Genomic DNA, 20759 nt, shown 5'->3' with positions numbered 1-20759 from the left:
CAAACCCCTCGGAGAAGATGCAAATTGTAATCGGCTACCCCCTAAAAACACAATTCGCAATTTTCTAAGTTCGTGACCTTGACCTTGGGACGAAAATGAAAAATCGAGCTCCGTGGGGCTATGCAGGTGCCATTGGGCTAACCAAACACTGAAACCCCTGTCAGATTCGACAAACTCCCTGAAATGCAAACTGAAATCAGCTACCCCTAAAAACACATGTTTTTTGGGCGTGGCTCCGCCCATAATGGGCGCAGCACGCCCATTTTCAGGAAAACACAACTCGATCATGATATGAACCTCCCACCAAAATTTCATCAGGATCGGATCAAAACCCACGGAGCTATGTTCGGGACAGACAGACAGACAGACAGACAGACAGACAGACACACAACAATAACGAATATAGTGGTCACTTATTTTTTTTCGTGAAAATATTTTTTTCATGAACCAATTAAGTTCTAACTTGGTGTTAGTACATCAAAGCTAAATGATTTCAGAGATTAAGTTAATGGGATGTGGATAAAGCACAGGCATGATGTACCAAATGGCCACCTCCTTTTCTTTGCATATTGGTTCACTAAAAAATATTTTCACGAACAAAATAAGTGACCACTATATTCGTTATTGTTGTGTGTGTGTCTGTCTGTCTGTATTGTCTGTTGGGTAGTCGATCTTATCGAAAAAAAAAATATTTCGAAATTTGTTCTACCCTTATCAGTTTTTCCGTCGATATGTTTGTTGGGTAGTCGATATAGTCAAAAAAAAAATTCCAAAAATGTTTTTTTTGAGATTTGTTCTACCCTTATTTATCAGTATTTAAAATGGCGATTTCAGTTAACACAATGGCGATTTCGATGAAACTTTGTTGGTAGGATCATACCATGACCTAGTTGTGTGCAAATGAGAACCGTTGCTATGGACACCACCGTTGCCCAGCAATGGGACTTTGAAATTTTTGAAAAAACATAAAAAATAAATTTTTTCGAAAATCAAAAATCAGTCCACGAGCGGCTGTGGGCAGTACATTCGGCCATATTGTCAAAAATTTCCAGCCGGATCCTATGAAAACTGTCGGAGAAGATAGACTTTGAATGAACCCTGGTCGAAAACAATAAAAAAAACGAAGTTCATTATATCTCAGAGGCTATGAGTCAGATATACATGAAACTGGTATGGTAGGTTCATGGTATGTCCTAGTTATGTGTGAGAAAGAACCGCTGCTATGGACCCCTCCGTTACCTAGCAACGGCCAAAAAACCTCTAAATGTGGGGGTATTTTAACGAAAAAACAATTTGCAGCATGAACCCTTGAAGCTGGAAGCATGAATTTTCTTGTGCTTAATCCTCGGGTCATTCCCCCATCGAACGGGCCCATCGCGTCAGGTTCTATTGGGTTGGCGACTACCCATGTCCGCCTACCGGCTTGTCTGTCTGTCTGTCTGTCCCGAGCATAGCTCCGTGAGTTTTGATCCGATCCTGATGATATTTGGGTGGGAGGTTTATATCATGATCTAGTTGTGTTTTCCTGAAAATGGGCGTGGTGTGCCCATTATGGGCGAAGCCACGCCCAAAAAACATGTTTTTAGGGGGTAGCCGATTTCAATTTGCATCTTCTCCAAGGGGGTTTGTCGAATCTGGAAGGGATTTTGGTATTTGGTTAGCCCAATGGCACCTGCATAGCCCCACCGAGCTCTATTTTTCATTTTCGTCCCAAGGTCACAAACTTAGAAAATTTCGAATTTTGACATAAAAATCGATACGACCGCCCAAACTTTGAGAGCTAGGATGACTATTTTTTATGCATAATCTTGAGGTCATTCCCCACCTAAAGTCTTGAAACCATTTTGCTCTATCTCGAACACCTTGCCCGTGGCGCCCCCTTCAATTTGTTTTTACGCTGATTTCATCAAAGTATGGATAATCCGATGAGTGTGAAATGCCATATAGCCTATATGGCGTTATATTGTTCTTGGAATTTTCCAGAGGAAGTTTTGCACCAAAGGTCATAATCCTTGACCTTTGACCTTTAAAGGTCACAAAGGTCAACTTTTCAAAGTTGTGGGAGTCGAAACGGCTTTTCGACCTTCTTCGACGAACTAACTCCATTAAGCTATAGCACGTATCCTGTTTCCTTATTTTAATGTCCACAACATTGTTTTGTGACCTTTAAAGGTTATGCAAAGGTTAAATTTTGAAAGTTGTTGAACGAAACCGGGTTTTCGACATTTTGCAGCTAATAACCCGTCACTCGTACCACATCATGTTGATCATTTTTATAACTTGGTCAAACATTATCACATAGTCTCATCCTTGACTTCCGAAACAATCTACATCGTCAAATACCGCTCGTGAACCATCGTCGTCTTCAGACTTTTTATCTATACTATAATAGAGCCGTGTGTGTGTGTGTGTGTGTGTGTGTGTGTGTGTGTGTGTGTGTGTGTGTGTGTGTGTGTGTGTGTGTGTGTGTGTGTGTGTGTGTGTGTGTGTGTGTGTGTCTGTCTGTCTGTCACCATTTATCTCAGAGATGGCTGAATGGATCTTATCAAACTTACAGAGATTCATCAGTGAGTGCCAGGGAGTGTTTCAGACCCCCCCCCCCACCAAAATTTGAAAATTTTGAAGAAAAAAAAACCAGTTAGATTACATACATTTCTTGTCACTCTATCGTGCCTAAGCCTTACTCGCGATGTGAAAGGTAGTATTACATTATGCTGACCCCATTTATGAGTGGGTAAAAGGAGTGTTTTTACATCCCCACAAAAAATTCTTTAAAATGCCAACAGGACAGTACCAGGCAACGTCGGCTACCCCTGCTCGTCTTTTATCTTCTGAAGACGCCTGTCAATATTGATGTTCCAGAAAATACATCAACATTCATTTTCCAATAAGTCCATCATGGAAACATCCCTGGATAAGGCTGAGTATTTGTTGAACATCAATATCCATTGTTTAATCATCTTTGTTGAATGTGCATCCTGGACGGAGAACGATTTTCTCCATTTATGAGAACATAAACATATCCAACATGACGCCTGTACATTTTCCGATCACGATGGCACCTTTTGATCTGGGAGAGGAGGGTGAGGCACAGATGCTTGTCGGGAGGAGATATAACAAGAACACAATAGAACAGCCTGGATGGGAAGGGTAATAACGTGTCATTGCGCAGAATGGGGTTAAACACTATATTTCACCAAAGTGAGGCACAGGTCTCGTATACTATACTCGTAAACCATCTATGCTATTCAAGGTGTGACATGCCAAAGGCAGGAAGGCAACCATTACAGAACAAACAATTGATTTATCCAAATAGTACAGGCATTGGTTTGCTAAGTGTGACAAACCCACTGATTCTAACAGAAAGCGGTGCAGGTGTGTGGCCAGGTAATGAATGATCAAGCTTGGTAAAGTGTTGTAATCTCGTGCATAAACAGAGCCACTGCAGTTGCGTTCAACGCAGCAATGGTGGAGCAGCCTGAAATGCTTTATAAATCTGTGGCCAGCTGACCCAGAATCACTCAGTGCCTGACCCACATGACATACATTAAGAAGGGTGGCGCCATTTATTCTTTTTTAATGAATGGATGAAGGCTGAGTTCCATACCGCTTGAAGCAACATATTGGGAGTCGGGTAAGCTTGCCAACACTGCTTACAATTGGTAGTGCGTCTCAATGCTTTCCTTCATTTCACCATCCAACCACACAAAGTGATTCCTTCAACATTTAATAACAATACAGTGAAGAGCAATGTGTTTAACAAATCTATTTTAACAACTGCAGTTTCCACATTTCATCACAATTCCTGGGAAATCAGGTTATAAGGCTGAGGAAGAAGAGCCTTTGGAGCAAGAGGGAATTAGAGAGCAGGGTTGAGTAGAAGAGGGAGAAGAGTCAGTTTGAGGGGTTAAGGGAATTTCACTTCTGGCAGAACATCCCCGAGTATCTCGCGAGTGCTTCGTTTGCTGGGGCTGGTGCTGTGGATGTCGAGGAGCCCATGGGCCGAGTGGGCGGATGGAGTAAAAGTCCATTGGGTACGGTGTCTGCCATGACACCACCTCCAGAGCGACAGCTGCCTGCAAGGCAGAGTAATGCATCATACAGCAATGTATACTCATTCAGAGAGAAATATATATGTATATATATATATATATATATATATATATATATATATATATATATATATATATATATATATATATATATATATATATATATATATATATATACACACACATATATTAAGCTGGCTGCCGAGTACATTTGCACTACTTCTTTCATATGCAGCACATTGCTGTGGCAGCATCATTTGCTGGGGAGCATCTGTGCTGCTGATACAGTGCTCCCTGTAGGTTAGAGTAGCAATTTAGAATTTGGCCAGGATACCGGTAATAATTTGCCTACTCTTCACGAAGGACACCTTGTGATCTTTAATGTCCCCCAACTATTGCTGGTAGATGGGACGTCCAGTGTAGCGTCCATCCGATGGACAGCAAGCAAATTCATGAATCACCCTGTAGGCGAAACAACAGGGTGACAAGTTTATAGTTGGTTCTGGATTCAAACCTAGGCTAGACAGCTCAGAGGCGAGTGTGCATACCTCTAGGCTATCCTGCCAGACCATAATAATAAAATAACCATTTATTTCACACTGTGAGACACATAGGGCTGCCGAGGAAGTTTCATTGGTTGAGGAGTACAATCCTGGACGGGTCGCTACTCCGCCGCCAGATTGTGCCAGCCCCACGTTTGTACAATTGTAGTCACCGATTTATTTAAAGAAAGATTGACCTTTTGCCGATCAAGAGAAAGTGAAAGACCAACAAGTCCAGCTGTTTATTTTACAAATTGCTAGGTTTACAAATTTACAAATTTTATTTTTACAAATTTACAAATTTTAATGACTAGGTTTACAAATTGCAGACAGGGACGAATAATGACTACACATTTTATACCTCATATGGAGTCAGAAGAGGTTTCTCAAATGCTGAGCCCCAATCGATAGACAGCCGTGGACAGGCCACCTGTACCCACCTGCAGACAAAGCAGACAGACAGAAAATGATGACATTTCTGATTCGGCCTCTCGAAAAAAAAGTTGTACTCTCCAAGTTAAATCTTTGCCAAAACTTGCACTTCTATGTCCGGGAAGAGGGCAAGCTTCTGAGGGAAAATCTCGGACATCAGCACTGTGACAAAGTCGAGTCCTTTGGCTTCGAGCTGTTCTTCCAAATACTGTCGACACAAGACAAATGAAAAGAATAGATAAACTCCTCCACTTCCTCACTTAGACAAACTCCTCTAATCCACTGCCGGTGATAGTGGAACATATAACAGGATGTAGCGTGCAAATGGTGATACAAGCATGAAATTTGGCATGGTTAATCGATACAGGTCGCTTTCCAAATCTACACGATTGGACATTTGAAAATCCAAGATGGCAGCCATTTTTAAAGATGGCCACCAAATTCACCTCCCAAAACTCAATATTTACATATATTTGGATCGAGTTCGTCAATTTAAGTGATCTTGTTGTCGATCTATATGTTTTCAAACATGCTGAAACTGATTTTACTCGACTTAACACTCTCAGATTTCTGCTTTTTTCATTTCAGACTGCTCTGAGGAAAACTGGCGTTGTTGCATGGCCTTGTCAATGTCACTTGTGTTTAGCACGAACTGCAAATGGTCATGTGGTGTAGAGGTGCAGTGGAAGAGGAAGTACATTTGTTTCAGCAGTCAGTCACATCCTTTGAATATACCCTGGCACTGGTCCTCATTGCTCACCCCAACTCTTACCTATGGCTACAAGAAGTCGTCGGTGCACGACAACAACCACACCCCGGTAAGGCCTAAGTCACATTTGCTCTACGGCGAGGATACGGCGGCCGTACGCCCTCTGAATTGACAGAAACGTGCGGCAGCCACAGAGTTTCTGCGGTGGCCTCAGGGTGGCCCTACGCCGTTTGGCTATCTTTTACAGGCCGTAAAGTCACCGTGGAATTATAACGCGGAGTTATAACTTTTTTCATTTCTACGTTCGCCGTAGCAATTCGACAATCCGAAACAAAAAAACTGGTAAAAAAATAAATAAATAAAAAAACCCCATTCGTTACCGTCCGTCTGGCCGCACGTTCACCTTAGGGCCCCCCTGCGGTCCCCTTGCAGGCACCTTGAAGCTACCTTGCATCTGCCTTGAAAATTCTATGGCCGCCGCAGGGCTCCCATGAGGTTTACCGTGCGACATCAAATCAAAGACCGTACGGCAACCCCACGTTTTCGGTCTCCACAATTTCTAAGACCTAAGGCCTAAGTCACATTTGCTCTACGGCGAGGATACGGCGGCCGTACGTCCACTGAATTGACAGAAACGTGCGGTGGCCACAGAGTTTCTGCGGTGGCCTCATGGTGGCCCTACGCCGTTTGGCTATATTTTACAGGTCGTAAGGTCGCCGTGGAATTATAACGCGGAGTTATAACTTTTTTCATTTCTACGTTCTCCGTAGCAATTCGACAATCCGAAACAAAAAAAAACTGGTAAAAAATAAATAAATAAAAAACCCCATTCGTTACCGTCCGTCTGGCCGCACGTTCACCTTAGGGCCCCCCTGCGGTCCCCTTGCAGGCACCTTGAAGCTACCTTGCATCTGCCTTGAAAATTCTATGGCCGCCGCAGGGCCCCCATGAGGTTTACCGTGCGACATCAAATCAAAGACCGTATGGCAACCCCACGTTTTCGGTCTCCACAATTTCTAAGACCTAAGGCCTAAGTCACATTTGCTCTACGGCGAGGATACGGCGGCCGTACGTCCACTGAATTGACAAATGTGCGGCGGCCACAGAGTTTCTGCGGTGGCCTCATGGTGGCCCTACGCCGTTTGGCTATATTTTACAGGTCGTAAGGTCGCCGTGGAATTATAACGCGGAGTTATAACTTTTTTCATTTCTACGTTCGCTGTAGCAATTTGACAAGCCGAAACAAAAAAAACTGGTAAAAAAAAAAAAAAAATAACCCACTCGTTACCGTCCGTCTGGCCGCACGTTCGTCTTAGGGCCCCCTGCGGTCGCCTTGCGGGCACTTTGCGTCCGCGTTGAAAATTATATGGCCGCCGCAGGAACGCCCTAAGGTCAACATGCGACATCAAATCAAAGACCGTACGGCACCCCCACGCTTTCGGTCTCCACAATTTATAAATACGCCGTGCGTCTACCCAAAAAATAAAAACATATGTGACTGCTACATTGTGTGGCCGTGGAAATACTGCGGCCGCCGTATAATTGCTGGTGGCCGTAGATTTTGAAGACCCCACGGCCGCCGTGGCAAATGTGACAGGTCTAAACCGCGTTGGCTTGCAGGCTAAACGAGGTGAGGGTAATGCACACAATGTCTCTGTGCATGATAGAGTATATATAAACTCCAAAATTTCAAGTGCACAAAATTGTTGATATTCCAGACCTCAACACACACAGATGCTGAAAAGGAAAAAAAAACAAAAAACAAGTCGTTAAAACAGTGAATGGTGGGACACAACCAGCTGGGCACGCTGGTGACATCACTACTGTGCAACTCAGCAGGGGATCAGTGTCGGCGAAGCAGGATTTTCATCATATATAGCAAGATGGCTGTAACTATTTTGTGCCCCAAATGCTACCTCACCAGCCCCATGTAGGTTAGGCAGCTGCACCTTAATTGACAGAATGTGCCAGCGCGGAATAGTCGAGCCAAGGGTAATGGGGTTTTAGTTATCTGGATGGTATATAGATCGCACGTGACATAAATTACATGGGCTAAATGATCGGGCTAGGTGTCAGGCAAATTTATGCATGAACCTAGTTGTATCCCATACAGGATAGTGTATATGATACAGAGTGGTAAAAGGATAAACCCTCTGCTCTGAATCACAATGGCTCTGAATGCCAAATCTAAAAGGCAAACGAATTGGGCTAAATGCCGCCTTTGTCAAGAGGACAAGGAAGAAAGATCTTAAGTCAGCCCCAGACAAATCCTGCCAAAAGAGGCATCACCAGGAATATAGCAAATTAACCAGGAATATTCCTCTGTTCCATCAAATGAATGCACTGCCAATCAAGCTTGACATAGCACGACAAGATGAAGGTGGTGAGATGAAACCTTGAGAAAAAAAAACAACAAAACAATGCATGATATCATGGGGGTTTGCAGGCTTCTGTTTAACAACACAATCTTCCACAGAGCTAATAAAAAGAACTTCCACCTCTGCAACTGATTGAGAAAAGAGCAGCAGCAGCAGCAGCAGCAGCAAAATACCACAAAATGCTCGAGATCCTACAATAACAAAAGAATGCTTTCTTTTATATGTGAAAATCCAGCTTCGGGAGATGCTCTCAGACAAGCAATGATGATGAAACTGAATGAGAGAGTGAACGAATGTGCAAAGACTCTCAGTGAAGGAAGACTTCTTGCAAAACTAAGTGCATGGGATGTTGTGGCACAAGATAAAGTACCACCCTACCTGCTTGGCAGCACTATACAAATGAGAATGAGCCCATCTAATTGCATGAAAGTATCAGACAAGTACTGAAAAGCTCGACAGAAAGGAAGCATATCAAATTGCTTTCTCTTAACTGGTCACTTACATCAGTGAGACTAAAGTTGCCAGTGAAAGTACAGATTCAGCCATTTTTAGGCTCGCAGATCTAGTCTCACGCTACAAGCAGCGACTTCAGCAGTTTGGAGATGAATCGCCAGATGTACATTCCACTTGGCTAGAGGGCCACTTGGTTTCACCAATCGCCCAGCTCGATACTCACCACCAAGGACGGGATGTCCTGTTGGCCTTCCAGAAAGATGTAGGCTCCTTTCTGACACAGGCATGCAAATACAGTGAAGCCATTCACTTAGCCAAAGCTGCGGCAATGATACGGCAGGAGATGCTCAACCACGAGTCAGCATTCGATAACACAATGCAAACATTGAAGAGGCTGTTCCACCATCACTTCTCCAATTTGTATGCTTGAACATGGTGCGGACATCAAGTCACAGATTTGATGTGGTGCATCCAAATCTGATCTTGCTATGGCACAGTCTTGGAGTACATCTGCTTCGCCAAGTACATAGAAGGAGCACAGACTCGCAGGCACTCCAAAGATTGTGAGACTCCATTCGCTGTGTACGTGCGCATGTCAGTATTTGCCAAAATCAGGAAAAGGCAACTCATCGACCTGCTCCAAGAACATGGGTTCAGCATTTTATATGACAGAGTTCGAGAAATCTCGGCCCAGATAGGGGAAGCAGTTGTAGCTCAATATGTGGAGGATGGAGTTGTCTGCCCAAAAGTCTTGAGAAAACAGTTGTTTCTGACTTCTGCAAAAGATAACATTGACCACAACCCTACTGCAACTACAACCCTACTCCTTTCATGGCACCAGTGTTTCCATGTTCCAGCGCCCGAGCCTGGGGCATACTGGTGAGGAACATGAGCTACTGAAACTACGTGTGGGCGCTATGAAGGTGAAGACAGTTCCTGAGCTGCTTGAATCATTCACCAATGTTTGGCCAGCACAAATCACCAAGAATCCCAATCCTCCACCATTGCAAAGTCAGTCATTACCAGCTCCTGAATCAATAAATCACATCTCAAGGAAAAGTATGCCTGGCTGAAGGAGGTGCTCTTCACTGAAGATGTCACTGATGCTGTCTGTCTTACATGGGCAGCCGACCATGCAACACAGAAGAGGAATCAGCCGTTTAAAGTGAGCATTAAATCATTACTGCCCCTGATTCGAGATCAAGCTCACTCTGTTGCAACCATCAAATATGTTATGGAGAAGATCCGTGACACAGTGGCTTTCCTGAACCCAGGACGGACCCCAGTGGTAGCTGCTGACCAACCACTCTATGCCCAAGCCAAACAAATCCAATGGCAGTGGCTCGAGTATGGAGAAGACAAGTTCATGACCATGTTTGGCGGACTTCACATCGAGATGGCTGCACTGAGATCAATAGGAACACTGTTGCAGGACAGTGGCTGGACCAGCTCCCTTGTTGAAGCAGGAGTGGCCTCATCTGGTACGGCTGAGTCTTTCTTGTCAGCATCAAGTGTAACTTGATGTAAATCACGGCATGCAGTCTGTACAAGCTGATGAAGGCAGTATACAATGACTACTGCTCTGATGCATCTGGGAGATTAGCTCTGAGCTTTGGAGACCGGTGTTAGCAACAGAAATGAGATTCCACAATTTCAATTCTAGAATCTTGTCCCGGACATGGAGCTGACCATATTCACACTGATCCGGTCGTTTGAGGAAGCAAATTATGAAGTGTGTCATGAGGCACACTCTGAACCGATTTCTGACTTATTCGCAAATGACGACGTCAACTATGCCCCCTGGCTCCCAATTCACCTCTGAGATATGATGTCCATGATGCAACAACATCCAGAAGTAGCTAAGGGGTTTCACAGGGGAAACTTTGTGCACAAATCTGGGAGAGATTTCTCTGCACTGGCCATCGACCAAGCCCACGAACAAAAAAAACTGCAGTCATCAAAGATGATGGGGGAGCAATTTACTTGGCAGAGGACCCAACAGCACTTTGGTGGTGGATGGTGGATGGTCCTGAAGTGAATCATCTAGTTGCTGGATACGACACAGTGTCAGGTGCAAAAGATGCAACAGCCACCAGCAGATATCAAGAGCAGACCCCATGCTCAAAGATCTTTCTTTGAGAAAGTGGAAAAACTATCCACTGTGCTGCAGGAGATGAGCAATCCTTTCCAAGAAGAGTCAGCCGACCTGCTGGTGTTGGACGCAAAGGATAGTGCCAATCCCGCCCTTGCTGAATTTATTGGCACACACCACCAGAGAGGCAAAGAGAGTTCCAGTCATTCATGGAAGGGCTAAAGAAGGAAGACAAATTCTACCAGCCAATCAAGACTATCAAGGTCATTTTCTTCAAACATGAACAAGTTGCCAGTAGTTCCAAGGAGGAGGTGCTGAAGGACGACTGCTCGCTGTTCTCATGACTTCATCTAATGCCAGACCAGGCAGTGTGACTTGTAAGAGTTCAAGCATGAGAAGCCTTCTGCATTCTGCCCTTTGGCTCCCTTGTCAGAAGTCACAGCTAGTTCAAATAGTTGAAGCAGAAGTGACTAAGCCAAACACAGAACAAAAGGCAGATGCTATAATCATAGATGGGTCAGCACTGGTCAATGCCCTACCGCCACATGCCTCAAAAACTTTCAATGATTCTGCAAGTGAAGATGTTTTTCCCAAAGTGGAATCCCACTACACCAAGTACAAGAGAATCGATGTGGTGTTTGATGTGTACCATAAGTCCAGTCTAACGTCTGAGGCAAGGTCCAAATGAGGCAAGGGAATCAGAAGAAGGGTGACAGGACCCACCAGCAAAGCTCCGACAATATGGAGCAGCTTCCTGCGAGATGACAACAAGACTGAACTGTTCCATTTCCTTGCAGACAAAATGTGTGCAGCAAGTACGACAATCACAATCATTGTAACAAAGTGAGAATGCATCATTAGCAACCAGAGGAGGTCTCCAGCTGATCTAGCCCCATGCTTCCAGGAAGAGGCAGATACATGGCTATTTGTACATGCCAGAGTGGAAGACAGCAAGACACTCCTCATAAAAGCCAATGACACGGATGTGGTTGTCATAGCTGGGTCTGTGTTGACATCCATGAAGGAGCTTCGTCTCGAGGAAATGTGGATCGCCTTTGGCCAATAAGCCAATACTCGATGGATCCCAGTTCCCACAATAGGGCCAGAGAAAGCCAGTGGGATGCTATTCTTCCATGCATTCAGTGGGTGTGATGTTGTGTTAGCCTTCCATGGTAAAGGGAAGAAGTCTGCATTGCAGACATGGAACGTGTGTCATGATGTCTCCAAGACTTTCACCAAACTCGGTGTCCAACAACAGTTGATGATGACCTTCCAATCCTGGAGAGATCTGTGGTGGTCATGTATGGCATGGCTAGCGCAGCTATCAGTGTCCATGATCCAAGGCTCGATCTCTTTGCCTGCAAACAGAGGTCACACGATGCAATCCCACCCACCCAGTCAGCCCTCAAGGAACATGTGAAGCTTGCGGCCTATTCCGCTCTGATCTCACCTGCACCGCACTGTGGTTGCATGTGCCAGAAGCAGCAAGTGCGACAATGACATTCAGCTATTCTGAAGCTGCAAACAAGACATTCATGATGAACGTTAAAAATGGAAGATTGAACTACAAGTCCATTATAATCATGTCAAATTGTCGATAATTACATGAATGAACGAGAAGGGCACTCGGTGGAGCGCATACCTCTGCCGTGCAATGCTTGATCCACGAGAACATATCAGGCCGAATACATTTTTGAAATATCATGCTATACAGTACTATATCGTTTTGGCCAAATCTCTCAATGGTGAAGAATCACTTTAAAAATGAAAAGATTCTCGTATCTGGATGTGGATTTGCATCTTCACCAAAAGTGAATCCATTCGTCCTTGTCACAAACACAACCACAACACCAAGTTTCGTATGAATCCGCCCACAACTTTTTGAGATATCATGCTATACAGTATATTGGTTTAGCCCTATCTCTCAATGGTGAAGAATCACTTTAAAAATTGTAGTAGCCGGATCCAGATCTTCACCAAAATCTAATCAGTTCATCCTTGTCACACACCCAACGTGTCCACCAAGTTTCGTCCGAATCCATCCACAACTTTGAGATAGCGTGCTATATATCGTTTTTGGCCCTATCTCTCAATGAAGAAGAATCACTTAAAAAAATTAGTAGCCAGATCTTCACCAATATCTCATCAGTTAGTCTTTGTCACACACCGAACCTGTCCACAAAATTTCATCTGAACCTGTCCACAACTTTTTGAGATACCCTGTACACAGACAAACAGACAGAAAGGGGTGAAAACATAACCTCCTTCACTTTCGGTAGCGGAGGTAATAATGAGTTTTGGTGGCTCACTTGAAAAATGGCCACCATCTTGAATATTGATCTTTGTGGAACCATTGGCCCCATGACGATCATTTTCATAGATTGGTTTCACCAAGGTATTGCGCCTAAAAATCTATATTGACACTGTATTTCGCGTATTTTAAAAATTAAAATTAACTTTTGGAATCGACTCGTGAGATGTGCCCAAGCTCTGAGTCCCCTCTGCTCAAGGTTCGCTTAGCCAGGGCACATGGAGCGCCAAGTCCCCATCGGCAGTGACGAGATCACCTGCACCATGTTCACAAATGTCAAGCAGTCCCTGCCAATGCCCAGGACGAGTACGGAGCGCAGAGCGAGCACCACTGCGGTTGGTGCATCCAGGCCTTACAAACGAGCTGCTGGAACGGACCTGGAGAAGCCAGGCAGTAGAAGCTGCCGGTTCAGGATCCAGGACCATGCACTCCCATACAATACAAGACCAAGTGTGTCCGACCCCAGCACCCAGAGCAATTCATTCGTCCTGACGGCGAGCTCACTCCGAACGCTGCATGAACACAACCCACTCGGCTGCTCTTCCTCTTGGGCCTTGGTCGTCATCCCGGTGTCCTTCTGCGACCACACTAGATTCTGTTATTCTCGCGGGTCGGCCTAGCTCGGACGGAGCGATGCCGTGGTCATGACCATGTTCAACAGATTGGTCCCAGCCTTGGCGATGGACTTGGAGAGATTTGGGCCATGTGGCTTGGAACGGCTCATCAGTGCATGGCCTCCTTGCATGCTGTATCTTCAAGTGGCAGCATGGCTTACCGCTTCGCCATGTGCTCAGCACCACCTAATGTCCAATCGGGTAGATTTCAAAAGTGACCTGTATGGAATAACTGTGCCATATTTCATGCTTGTATCACCATTTGCATGATTCCCCTGAAAAAATCCTGTTATCCACCCCATTATGTAGAAGAAGCAAAACGTTACCTACCTTAAACACATTGGGTGAGCCCTGTCGCCCGAGGGTGCCCTGAATAAGTCCCCATCGTGTGGCTTTAGCAGCTTGGTGCACTGCTGCGGTCCTGGCTGCGAGCATTGCTTCATGTTCATAGCTCTCCCGGAACAGGGTCTTCATGAAAGGGTCATATCTACCATGTAGTGGAATTTGATCAAAGTAAAAAAAATAAGAACTGAATACAAAACTAACATGCCAAAGAACTTGTGAAGAGAACAAACAGAGCACTTGAAAAACCACCACTCAAAGCAATACCTCCTTAGTGAAATCAACTTTTAATGTTGGTTATAACACTAAACATTCAAGAGAAAGTGAAACACAAGAAGCTACTTTTAAAAAGGCCTGTACTTTCCAACAAACACCCTGGAAAAAAAAACACTGAAACGAAGAGAGAACGATATTGAGAAAGCAAACAGGGATGAATCTAACAATTTGTGAAGGGGAATAGAAGCACCAAATTAAAAGAATCATTAAAAATTAGACATATATATATATATATATATATATATATATATATATATATATATATATATATATATATATATATATATATATATATATATATATATATATATAAAATCCAGAAAGAGAAGACGACAATTAAATGGCACTACACACAAACTAAACAATAGAAATGACAGCACAAAAAATTGAATTTAAAATCCCTGTCAAGGAAACAGTATCCAACTTCTGGATAAAGCCATTTGAGATTTGCCATAAACATTATGCTCGAGAGCATTCAACAAACTCATCCGGAGAGAAGGAACCCTTATTGCATGGTTCACGGAAGGTAATGCCTTCTTCATTCTTAAATCTGAAGAAACAACTATAGTACTGTACATCAAAAGTACCTGAAGAAATTTGTCTGTACCTCAATGGAGTACTGAATGCTCTCTGCTCTGAGCTAGCTCCCCAGGATCACATCTGTCTCTCCCTTATTCTGTGGAATCTACAGCTCTCAAAATTATTGGAATTTCATGTGATGAGGCTGAAGTACAGGGTCTGGTGCTCTCACATCACAGACTGCTCGGTGGTCTCTGTTTTCTACAGTCTATTCTCCGATATTGCTCCCTCCGACCCTCACCAGCAACTCTTGGATTCACATGTTCTTCCAGTAACCTCACTCCTGGTTACACTTCCAAAGTCCAGGCTGACTGCACACCTCAAGTCTTTTATTCCTCGTTTCTCCCGTCTATAGAACTGCCTTCCAGAGGCCGTTCTGTCTCACTCTTCTCTCCAGGGTTTCAATCACACCTGCCAATGCACGTTTGAAAGTCCAGTGGTGCAAAGAGCACAGGGAATGGACTACAGAGCAATGCAGAAATGTGATATGGTCAGATGAGTCATCTTTCACCATGTTCTTTACAAGTGGACGAATACATGTGGCGCCAACCCCAAGAACTACAACCTTGAGTACTTGGTTCCAACAGTGAAGGATTATGGTGATTCTGTAATGTTGTGGGGTGCATTTTCCTGGATGGTGTTGGTGTAGTCATTCCTTTTAGAAGGCAAGGTCAATGCCATCGTTGCTTAATGGTACTGATTGATCATCCACCTCCATCAAACAGGTGTGAGTTGATTGACTTTCTCATGGAAGAATCGTGCCGCATCCCTCCTCCAGAATTCCAGACGCTGGTGGACTCAATGCCACGGTGCATACTGGCCACACGTGGTGGACAAACACTTTATTAAGAGACTTTACATTGGTATTTCGTTTTTTTTATCACCAAACTTGGACACATCATATATAGATATATAAAATGTGAAAATATATGTATAAATATATATATATATATATATATATATATAATTCCAGTAGTGTGTGTGTGTGCGTGTGTGTGTGTGTGTGTGTGTGTGTGTGTGTGTGTGTGTGTGTGTGTGTGTGTGTGTGTGTGTGTGTGTGTGTGTGTGTGTGTGTGTCTGTCGGTCTGCGACCGCCATTTCTCGACGACCGCCGGTCCGATCTGATTGAAACTTGCCAGGAATATTGCCTGGGCCCCGCAGATGTGCCTTTTCGAGGTTTGATGTCAATCAGACGAGCGGTTCCCAAGTTACGGCCATTTTACTGCTTTTTCAGTGTTGAAAAGGTGTATATATGGCAGCTGAAGGTGTCATTCCACCTTCTCACCTTATGCCAATTTTTTCCAAAATTATTAATAACCGGACGATCACCGGTCCAATCGGATTGAAACTTGCCAGGAATATTGCCGGGGACCCGCGGATGTGCCTTTTCGAGGGTTGATATTAATCAGACGAGCGGTTCCCAAGTTATGGCCATTTATCTATCGACCAATGACAGGACAACACAATTCTTCATCGTTTGATATGACGTCACAATTGACGCTGGGGACCTGAGTATGTTTCCCAAGTTATGGCCATTTATGATACGGTTGGTCCAATCTAATTGAAATAATGCCCCAATCCAGTCGTCGTTTACGCACCTACGGGCCCGCCCCTACGGGCCCGTACTAGAATGTGTATATATATATATATATATATATATATATATATATATATATATATATATATATATATATATATATATATATATATAATGTGTATCTATGTATAAATATATCTATACAAGTACGGGCCCGAAGGTGAGTGCCAGTATGTGCAGCCCTCTCTCGCCCCCCTCTCTTGCCCCCCTCTCTCTCGCCCCCCTCTCTCACCCCCCTCTCTCTCACCCCCTCTTTCGCCCCACACTCTCATCCCCCCTCTCTCGCCCCTCTCTTGCCCCCCTCTATCCCCCCTAGTCTCGCCCTTCCTCTCTCCCCCTCCTCTCTCGCTCCCACTCTCATCCCCCCCTCTCCCGTCCCCCTCTCTCGCAGATATTGGTCGACAGATAAATGGCCGTAACTTGGGAACTGCTCGTCCAATTAATATCAAACCTCGAAAAGGCACATCCGCGGGTCCCCAGCAATATTCCTGGCAAGTTTCAATCCGACCGGACCAGTGATCGTCCGGTTATTAATAATTTGGGGAAAAATTGGCATGATAAGGTGAGAAGGTTGAACGACACCTTCAGCTGCCATATATACACCTTTTCAACACTGAAAAAGCAGTAAAATGGCCATAACTTGGGAACCGCTTGTCCGATTGACATCAAACCTCGAAAAGGCACATCTGCGGGGCCCCGGCAATATTCCTGGCAAGTTTCAATCAGATCGGACCGGCGGTCGTCGAGAAACGGCGGTCGCAGACAGACAGACAGACATACACACAGAGATTACTGGAATTTTTGATTGACGAGTACGGGCCCGTAGGTGCGTAAACGATGACTGGATTGGGGCATGATTTCAATTAGATCGGACCAACCGTATCATAAATGGCCATAACTTGGGAAACACCTGGGAAACATATTCAGGTCCCCAGTGTCAATTGTGACATCATATCAAATGAAGAATTGTGACGCCCCCTCTCTCTCGCCCCCCCTCGCTCACCATCCTCTTGCCCCTCCTCTCCCCCCCTCCTCTCTCGCCCCTCTCTCTCGCCCCCACTCTCACTCCCCCTCTCTCGCCCCTCCTCTCTCCCCCTCTCTTGAATTGTGACGCCTCCTCTCTCTCACCCCCTCTTTCCCCCCTCTCTTGCCCCCCTCTCTCTCCCCCTAGTCTCACCCCTCCTCTATTCCCCCTCTCTCTCCCCCCTCTTTCCCCCTCCTCTCTCGCCCTTCTCTCTCGCCGCCCTCTCTCTCCCTCCCTCTCTTGCCCCCTCTATCCCCCTTAGTCTCGCCCTTCCTCTCTCCCCCCTCCTCTCTCGCCCACACTCTCATCCCCCTCTCCCGTCCTCCTCTCTCGCAGATATTGGTCGACAGATAAATGGCCGTAACTTGGGAACTGCTTGTCCGATTAATATCAAACCTTGAAAAGGCACATCAGCGGGTCCCCAGCAATATTCCTGGCAAGTTTCAATCAGATCGGACCGTCAATCGTGCAAATAAAATAAAAATAATAAATAAATAAATAAATAAACATTACTTATGACGTCATTCGTGATGTCATAGCACCGTGTCTTGACATTGGTCGACAGATAAATGGCCGTAACTTGTGAACCGCTTCTCCGATTGATATCAAACCTTGAAAAGGCACATCAGCGGGTCCCCGGCAATATTCCTGGTAAGTTGCAATCCGATCGGACCGGTGATCGTCCGGTTATTAATAATTTGGGAAAAAATTGGCATGATAAGGTGAGAAGGTGGAACGACACCTTCAGCTGCCATATATACACCTTTTAAACACTGAAAAAGCAGTAAAATGGCCATAACTTGGGAACCGCTTGTCCGATTGATATCAAACCTCGAAAAGGCACATCTGCTGGGCCCCGGCAATATTCAATCAGATCGGACCAGCGGTCGTCGAGAAACGGCGGTCGCAGACACACACACACACACACACACACACACACACACACACACACACACACACACACACACACACACACACACACACACATTGCTGGAATTATAGATAGATATGTAATGTCTGTGTGTGTGTGTGTGTGTGTATATATATATATATATATATATATATATATATATATATATATATGTATATATATATATATATATATATATATATATATATATATATACACAAACACACATACATATATATCTTTATATCTATATATATATATTGGTTCACGAAAAAAATAAGTGACCACTATATTCGTTATTGGTGTGTGTCTGTCTGTCTGTCTGTTAGGTAGTCAATCTTGTCTAACGTTATTATCAGTATTTCCGTCGATATGTTTGTCTGTCTGTCTGTCTGTATGTATGTCTGTTCGGTCCAGTGCTCCGTTAATACAATGGCGATTTCGATGAAACTTGGTTGGTAGGTTCATACCATGACCTAGTTGTGTGCAAATGAGAACCGTTGCTATGGACCCATCCGTTGCCTAGCAACAGACCTTTGAAATTTTCAAAAAAATCTCAAAAATTAATTTTTTCAAAAATCGGGCCATGAGCGACTGTGGGCAGTACATTCAGCCATATTGTCAAAAATTTCCAGCCGGATCCTATGAAAACTGTCGGAGAAGATAGACTTTGAATGAACCCTGGTCGAAAACAATAAAAAAAAAGAAGTTCATTATATCTCAGAGACCATGAGTCAGATATACATGAAACTGGTATGGAATGTTCATGGTATGTCATAGTTATGTGTGAGAAAGAACCGTTGCTATGGACGCTTTTTTTTGCGAGTAACGGCTGAAAAACGACTAAATTTGACTTGATCGACTACCCATGTCAGCCTACCGGCTTGTCTGTCTGTCTGTCTGTCTGTCTGTCCCGAGCATAGCTCCGTGGGTTTTGATCCGATCCTGATAAAATTTTGGTGGGAGGTTTATATCATGATCTAGTTGTGTTTTCCTGAGAATGGGCATGGTGCGCCCATTATGGGCGGAGCAACGCCCAAAAAACGTGTTTTTCGGGGGTAGCTGATTTCAATTTGCATCTTCTCCTTGGGGTTTGTCGAATCTGACAGGGGTTTCGGTATTTGGTAAGCCCAATGGCACCTGCAAAGCCCCACGGAGCTCTTTTTCATTTTCATCCAAGGTCAAGGTCACAAGGTCACGAACTTAGAAAATTGCGAATTTTGACATAAAAATTTATCTTCTCTGAGGGGTTTGTCGAATCTGGCATGGGTTTTGGTATTTGGTTAGCCCAATGGCACCTGCATAGCCCCACGGAGCTCGATTTTTCATTTTCGTGTCAAGGTCACAAGGTCACGAACTGAGAAAATTGCGAATTGTGTTTTTAGGGGGTAGCCAATTTCAATTTGCATCTTCTCCTAGGTGGTTTGTCGAATCTGGCAGGGGTTTCAGTATTTGGTTAGCCTAATGGCACCTGCATAGTCCCACGCAGCTCGATTTTTCATTTTCGTCTCAAGGTCACAAGGTCACGAACTTAGAAAATTGTGAATTTTGACATAAAAATCATACGACCGCCCAAACTTTGAGAGCTAGGATGACAATATTTTTTTATGCATAATCTTGAGGTCATTCCCCACCTAAAGTCTTGAAACCATTTTGCTCGATCTCAAACACCTTGCCCGTGGCACCCCCTTCAAGTTTGTTTTTACGCTGATTTCAACAAAGTATGGATAATCCGAGGAGTGCGAAATGCCATATAGCCTATATGATGTTATATTGTTCCTGGAATGTTCCAGAGGAAGTTTTGCGCCAAAGGTCATAATCCTTGACCTTTGACCTTTAAAGTTCACAAAGGTCAAATTTTCAAAGTTGTGGGAATCGAACCGGGTTTTGGACCTTCTTCGACGAACTAACTCCAATAAGCTATGGCACGTATCCTGTTTCCTTATTTTAATGTCGACAACATTGTTTTGTGACCTTTAAAGGTTATGCAAAGGTCAAATTTTGAAAGTTGCTGAACGAAACCGGGTTTTCGACATTTTGCAGCTAATAACCTGTCACTCGTACCACATCATGTTGATCATTTTTATAACTTGGTCAAACATTATCACATTGTCTCATCCTTGACTTCTGAAACAATCTGCATCGTCAAATACCGCTCGTGAACCATCGTCGTCTTCAGACTTGTTTATATATATATATATATATATATATATATATATATATATATATATATATATATATATATATATATATATATATATATATATATATATATATATATATATATATATATATATATATAGAGTTATATGGATATATATATATATATATATATATATATATATAAATATATATAAATATATATATATATATATATATACATATATCCTCAAATATCTATATATATATCTATATATATCTATATATATATACATATATCCTCAAATA

The 20759-nt window shown here is 43.7% G+C and overlaps 1 protein-coding gene and 1 pseudogene across 2 annotated transcripts in view; both read right to left on the bottom strand.

Annotated features, from left to right (window-relative positions):
* Positions 1-3174: 3174 nt before the first annotated feature.
* DPH1 (diphthamide biosynthesis 1) overlaps positions 3175-20759 on the bottom strand; it is a 53937-nt gene continuing 36352 nt past the window's right edge. For both annotated transcript variants that reach the window (XM_085880483.1, XM_085880493.1), the window contains exons 8-11: positions 13914-14070; positions 5134-5234; positions 4956-5034; positions 3175-4076 (exon numbers count right to left, since the gene is read on the bottom strand). In XM_085880483.1, coding sequence (XP_085736609.1) covers positions 3819-4076; positions 4956-5034; positions 5134-5234; positions 13914-14070 — 595 coding nt within the window. In that variant the 3' untranslated portion in view covers positions 3175-3818. The remainder of the gene's footprint in view (positions 4077-4955; positions 5035-5133; positions 5235-13913; positions 14071-20759) is intronic.
* On the bottom strand, positions 5242-13851 carry LOC147034310 (ribonuclease P protein subunit p38-like; annotated as a pseudogene).

Source organism: Eptatretus burgeri, chromosome 1, assembly GCF_056783735.1.
Source record: "Eptatretus burgeri isolate ZD-2024b chromosome 1, Ebu_testis_v1, whole genome shotgun sequence".
Classification (NCBI taxonomy): Eukaryota; Metazoa; Chordata; class Myxini; order Myxiniformes; family Myxinidae; genus Eptatretus; species Eptatretus burgeri.
Note: the sequence above shows the minus strand (reverse complement) of the source record. Positions and strands in the feature narration are given on the sequence as shown.